Source organism: Limulus polyphemus, unplaced genomic scaffold (assembly GCF_000517525.1).
Source record: "Limulus polyphemus unplaced genomic scaffold, Limulus_polyphemus-2.1.2 Scaffold1043, whole genome shotgun sequence".
NCBI classification, from domain to species: Eukaryota; Metazoa; Arthropoda; class Merostomata; order Xiphosura; family Limulidae; genus Limulus; species Limulus polyphemus.
In genome coordinates this window covers 306,461-313,164 of record NW_013666653.1, presented here as the reverse complement: position 1 = coordinate 313,164, position 6,704 = coordinate 306,461, and the positions used below count along the sequence as shown (strand labels likewise).

At 31.7% G+C, this 6,704-nt stretch overlaps 1 protein-coding gene across 1 annotated transcript in view; it reads right to left on the bottom strand.

The window, feature by feature from the left end:
- Positions 1–2,803: 2,803 nt before the first annotated feature.
- The window catches only part of LOC106461844, a 173,618-nt gene continuing 169,717 nt past the window's right edge, over positions 2,804–6,704 (bottom strand). The window contains exon 10 of the mRNA XM_022388917.1: positions 2,804–2,856. Within this exon, the coding sequence (XP_022244625.1) occupies positions 2,804–2,856 (53 nt within the window). The remainder of the gene's footprint in view (positions 2,857–6,704) is intronic.

Below are 6,704 nucleotides of genomic sequence, written 5' to 3'. Positions count from 1 at the left end.
AAACAAAATAATAATTTGATCTAAGTAAGTAGTTTTTTTCTTTCCGATTTGTAAAAGCTCCTTTCGTGATAGAAAAAAAAATAATATTCGTTTCGAAATCTGCGTAGCTGAATTATGGAAAATCCGTTGTTAAAATCAAAGCAACTTTTATGAACTTTAAGTTGGCAGGCCTGTGTTATTTGAAATATATTTGTACCCTATACATATTTTTCGCTATAATTGTAACTGCTTGTTAAATATGTTAAAAAAAAACTTAACTGTTCTAACTGATAACTCTTTCTTAAACATGTAACTTGATAAAACTTAACATCATATATCACTGTAGTTAATAATTCTCCTTGACATAAACTGAATGTATTATATCATTGTATACCATAATTATCTTTGACACACAACGCTTGGTATGAATGGTATCTGTTATATCATTGTATAAAATAATTATTATTCAGCTAACATTCAATGAACCTACAAAAGGTGATATGGAGGGTTAATCAAACTTTATATAAACAATTTAGGATAATGGATTTTAGTGGCATTTCGCCGCAGATACAAGCAGTGGCACCATGGACGCCATGGTTTCCATCTAAATATTTGGTTTATGGCAAACTTCCAACTGTTCGACAATACAATGTCTGCACGGATATGCCTTTCCATGTTTTTGTAACATATTGAGCTTAAATACATAGAAACAAAAAGAAAAATAAGTAGTTCGTTTAGAACAAAGATAATTATCATTGGTAAAAGATAGAGGCTTAAACAACAGATATGTCCAATAGATATTATAATTGATATCAAATTAAGCCTTTGGAATTTAGAAATTGCTTTGTTGAGTTTATCGTCATAATTTCTGTTATTGTTTCACATTTTTAAATATTGGGTAAAAGTAATCAAGGATAAAAAGCAACGTAAGGAGTGCGGAAGGAAATGCGTAGGAAATTGTTTTTCAAAATGTGTCATTAAATTCAATCAAAAATTGAATAAAAAGAAAAACAGAAAAGAAAAAGGCAGAATAAAAACACATGTTTAAAGTAAATAAAACCACTGAATAAACGGAATTTCATTCTTTATTATCTACTTTGTAACATGCATAAGATGATTTATTTAGCTATGACCGTAATAGATTGTTGAATTTACAAGACTCAAGTTTCAGAAAATGAAAATATAGATGAATAAAATTGCTTTAAATCTTTTTATACGGAGATTACATTGTCAATAATGGATAGTCTACATACAGTTTGAAATATTTAAAGTTGAAATTGACGCCAGTGAAGCATGGTACAATGATTTCGACACATAACTATTACAATATGAAGTGGATTTGGCGTTTCAGGGAAAAAAATGAAAGCCGAAATATTGGAAAGTGTTCAAGGACGTGGTATGAATTTTCGATTTTTTATCCAAGTGGAAGATTAAGTCCCTAGAAAGCGTTAATGATTATCAATTCCACATTTCTTTTCTTACACTACATCGTGTAGATTTTTGATGAAAGCGCACGTAATGATATAATTTCAAGTCGGTACGAATAAATATGTATGCGCAGAAACAAAAAGGGCAAAAAGAAATCCAGATATTATGTTATGTTTTAATAACAATTTTATAAACACGGAACTAAAATCGACAAGGAACGTCCTGAAATATGTTCAAATAGGACCAAAGTACACCGAAAATTATAGATGATGCAACAAAAATGATTATTCTCTACCTGGGATGAACTTTAAAATCTATATATATAAGATAGCATGGTAACCAATGTAAAAAAATGTCAATCCACTAGGAGGCGTTTGAAAGCTAATCTTTGTAGTGGTTTCCTTCCTAAAAAGAGGGTGAGGATTGACATTTGGTAAAGCTCTGGATTCCTGAGGTGGTGAGCAGGGTTTCGAATCCGTGCGATACTACTAAATATTCTCCATACTTTAAGCTGTGGGTGCATTATAAGAGTGACAGACAATTCCGTTTTCTGTATGATGAGTGGTGCTGCTGCTCCCTTCTAGTCACTGGTTCAAAATAAGGGACGACAGCCTTAGTAGCTGTACCATAAATACATAATATAAAAAATGCTATACCTAAATAACTGTTATTTTCATGAAGAACTAAAGCAAAGGAGAAGACATGTTTGTTTGTTGTTACAAATCTACTTAATGATCTATCTGTGCTTTGGCCCCCATGGGTATCGAAATCAGATTTTAGTGTTATAAGCCTTCAGACTTACTGTTAAACTACTAGGAGGAGGGCTTAAAATGGCTAATATTCTCAAACACAATGAAAATTAATGTAGTTTATACTTCAATTAAACACAAGAAATATTGTTGAAAAAATAATCAGTGGATAAACTGAAATAATTTGCATCACAGCTGAACCGCAAATGTTAAATATTTTATACAAAAATGAATAAGCCTTCAGGAAGTTTGTGTGTTAGCACATAGCTAAACAAAGGGCTATCTGTGCTTTACCTACCACGGGTGTCGAAACCAGGTTTCTAATATTTTACTTCCGCTGGGGGACTGGAGAAATAAAAGGTATTCTAATGTTTGTTTTTGATAACAGCAGTTAACAATTCTTAATAAATTTACAATCCCACATCTTCTTCATTTAACACTTAATTCAATATCGAGAATAATCTATTTATCGTTTTCGGCAAAATATGCTTCATCAATTAGAAAAAGAACATCTATAATTTTGTTCACATGACGCCAGGTTAAAATGACGCACGTTATTTCTTTCTCCAGTTTCTTTGAAAAATAGACCTTGACATTCTCAAGCATGTTTTATACGAGGTTTGAAGAAGAAAAATTTCCTGCAACTACTACTTTTTCAAAAAGATAGGAAGTGCTATTTCAAACACTCGACGAACTTCACCTAAAACAACAAAAGAATGTGTAACCTTTAGTTCTCCTGTAATTTACTCAGAACCAGTTTTCATGGAGTAGAATGTATCGATCAAAGCGTACTTAAGATTTTCAGGAACGTACGGTTGCCATTATAATTGAAAATAATAATAGATGGAAAAAATAACAAAGATCAGATTAATGTTGCTATCTTCTAAAGATTTTTCTCTCTTACTTAGTAAAGCTTTGTGGTTAGTGTAGCGGATTGGAAGGTCAAGGTTCGAGAAGAGAAATGCCGCTAAATATACTCATAATTTTAGCTGTAGGAACATTTTGTTATTGAGTTATGAATAGAGGTATCGGCGGGCTATACTACTGAACGGTTGCCTTCTGTCTAGTCAGTTCAAAATTAGAAATGGCTCTGATTGAAACTTGGGTTAGGAACTTAGAAGATGTGTCGCATAAGGTGTCGCTCAGGTTATTCAAGACACACAGTAATATGTCGTGCGGCCAAATTTCCGTACTTTTGGTGAGTAGAGAAAAAAATGGGAAGAAATTCGATCAAAATTGGATATTTTACATATCGTGTATTTCTTAATGGATTCCCTTGAAATTTGGTATGTGAAGTAAGGATCTAGTAGAGCAGATCATCGGAAAATGGATCTAGTAGAGCAGATCATCGGAAAATATGTAATAGTTTGGATTACCACAGTCCGAGCTATAACAAGTGGAAAATTGCTGTAATACCACACATTGTGTCCTGTAGGTTGTTCTTTATTTGATAGAAAAACATATTTAACTTCATGAGTTTCTTTTTCAAATATGGTACACTGATAGATCTTTACAACCAGAATTAGCTGTTAAATTTGGTCCAAATATAAGACACATGTGTAAAATTATTCAACAATAAACGCTCAATTTTGATCAAACATTTCGCACACGCCTATACAAAAAGTAACGCGAGTTATCGATCTGACATTTGTCTACAGTTTCACCTAATATTAAAGGTGGACCATTTTTAGTTTTTGTCATTCGAATTAAAGACAGCTGTTTTAGAGCAACAAGACTATAGGGTGAAAGCACGTGCAGATACATAAGTAAATAAACTGTTAATCTAGTTTCCATGGCGTTACTATAAATGAAATTATTAACACTGATTTAGAGAGGAAAATCTACAACCATATATTTTAAAGAATCTGGTTTGTTCTGTAAAGTAAAGGTCTGTTCCGAATAATAGGGTTGCGATCCTAACGCTAATATTGAATTTCACTTTCCTATTTGGTGTGGTTTGTTGGTGTATATTGACAAAAAGGCATGATATCTAATCAAAAACATCTTAGGTGTGAAAAACGGTTGCGGTCGAAAAAGGATTGAGTGTGTAACTTAAATGAAGGAAATCAAAATTGGAGTTAAAAAGTGGAGGCTACACTTATAGCATTGATTAGAACTTTACAGTAAATATTCATTCATTAGTTAGCTAGGCCGTGTAAGTTGAACAAAAATTGTGGCCTAGCTAACTAATGAATGAATATTTGCTGTAAAATTCTTATCAATACTGTTAATGTGGCCTCCAGTTTGACCGTCAATTTTCGTTTCATTCCTTTAAGTCGCACGCCGAATCTTTTTTGGTCGCACCTTTTTTTTCACACCTAAGGTGTTTTTGGTTAGATAATACATAGGCGGAGAATCAAAGAAGCGTTAATCTCCCTGGTTTACGTCTGGTAGAGGCAGTTGAATGCCTGTTAATTATTTTATGGTTGTCATACACTGTATACGTATGCTTGCGTAATAACAATACCAATGATCAACCTTGGTAGACCTAGAAAATCTTCTCAAAAACAAACAGCAACAGAAATAATAAGTACACAGTAATGCTATTAGATATATTATCATTATTTTGTAATATTAGAACGAAGAGATAACGCATAAGAGTAACTAGTATATTTGACTATTAATATTCGGTGAATTTCTTAAAATTTAGGTATTAGATAATGATGGTTATATTATTTTATATAACCCAACAAATGTTAATTTCAACCTCATCACATATTTCAGTGAGGTCGCTAATATTAATATTATTTGGAATTATTGATCCAATCTTATATTTCAAAGCTTAGAAAACCAAGTATCTGTCAGCAAAATGAACTGCTAAGAAATGGATCTGGACAAAATTTTAGTGTTTGAACAAACTCATTTTATCAGAAAAGCAACAAATGAAAACAATATTTAGAAATATTTCACAAATTCCCATATCATTTTTTACAATTGTTAAAAACTGATTTTTATCGGTTAAACTTAAACATATAAAGTATTTTTGTTTATTTTAAATAAAACAAACACAGAAACAAATTTCATTACTTTAATAGGTCCGGCACGGCCAGGTGGTTAGGGCGCTTGACTCGCAATCTGAGGGTCGCGGGTCCGAACCCCTGTCTCACCAAACATGCTCACCCTTTCAGCCGTGAGGGCGTTATAATGTGACAGTAAATCTCACTATTCGTTGATAAAAGAGTAACCCAAGAGTTGACGGTGGTTGATGATGACTAGCTGCCTTCCCTCTAGTTTTCACTGCTAAATTAGGGACGGCTAGCGCAGATAGCCCTCGTGTAGCTTTGCGCAAAATTCAAAACCAAACCATTTTCAGCTAGTTCTTATATTTGTCACATTACTACATATTACAGATCTAGAAAGTTTTAATAGGCATTATTTGGCCTTTTTGGAGATTATATAGCAAGAATTTATAAAATAAAGTAAGGTTTATGTGTTTTTTCGATAGAATAAACCAGATATAAGTAAATAGTTTCTTTATATCATATTTCCATACCTAATTTATCTATTTCTTTACACTATCAAGAGATTTAGCATGGTCATTTCTTTAGACTATATTTCAATATAGCTAGGTTGTTTCTTTAAATCATAATGACATTTATCTAGTTTATTTTTAGACTGTAATGAAATCTAACTAATTGTCCTTACATTATGATTTGTTCTAGCTAGTTTATTTCCTTAAAGAATAATCACATTTAATTAGGTTATTTATTTAGAATGTGATGATATATATATAGAGAGAGGTTATATACTTAGAAAGTAGTCATATCTCGTTAGATTATTTCCTTAGAGTGTGAATGAATATAGCTAGATTACTTTTTTAGACAGTAATCATATATAATTAGGTTACTTCTTTTAAATGTGATGATATATAGTGAGGTTATTTCCTTAGAATGTGATTGGATCTAGCTACACTACTTCCTTTTAAATAATAATCATACCTAGTTAAGTATTTCCTTAGATATTAATCATATATTGTTATGTTATTTCCTTAGAATGCGTTGAGATCTAGTTATATTATTTACTTAGGCTATAAACATATGTAGTTCAAGTTAAATCATTTCCTTGGATAGCAATATAAATTAATTAGGTTGTTTCTTTAAATTGTGATTATATTTTGCTAGATTAACTTTACTTACTAGAATGTTGTTAACTGCAGTTATACCTCATTAGATTTTTCCTTAAAGGAAAAGTTCGGCGTGAAGTTAACTACCGTAGAAGTGATAGGCCTAATGTTTAATATATTAGAGTAAGACTAACAGTAGAAACGAAAGTAAGAAGAATAATTTATTCCGTCAAAGCGAGGTTCTAAAGTAATTGAATCAGTCTGAGTACACGTTGACAAACAGAGGATATTTTGAAGAATAAAGACCAGACGATTACGGTAACTCGCGCCACAATTGTAAGTGAATCACACACAGAATACTACTGCTATAATGATAGAGAAGGTAGTTCAGCTTATCAACTAAAATTCTAAAGCAATTGAATAGGCCTAAGTAGACTTTTGACTAGAAGAAGAGAACTATATATATATATATATATATATATAGT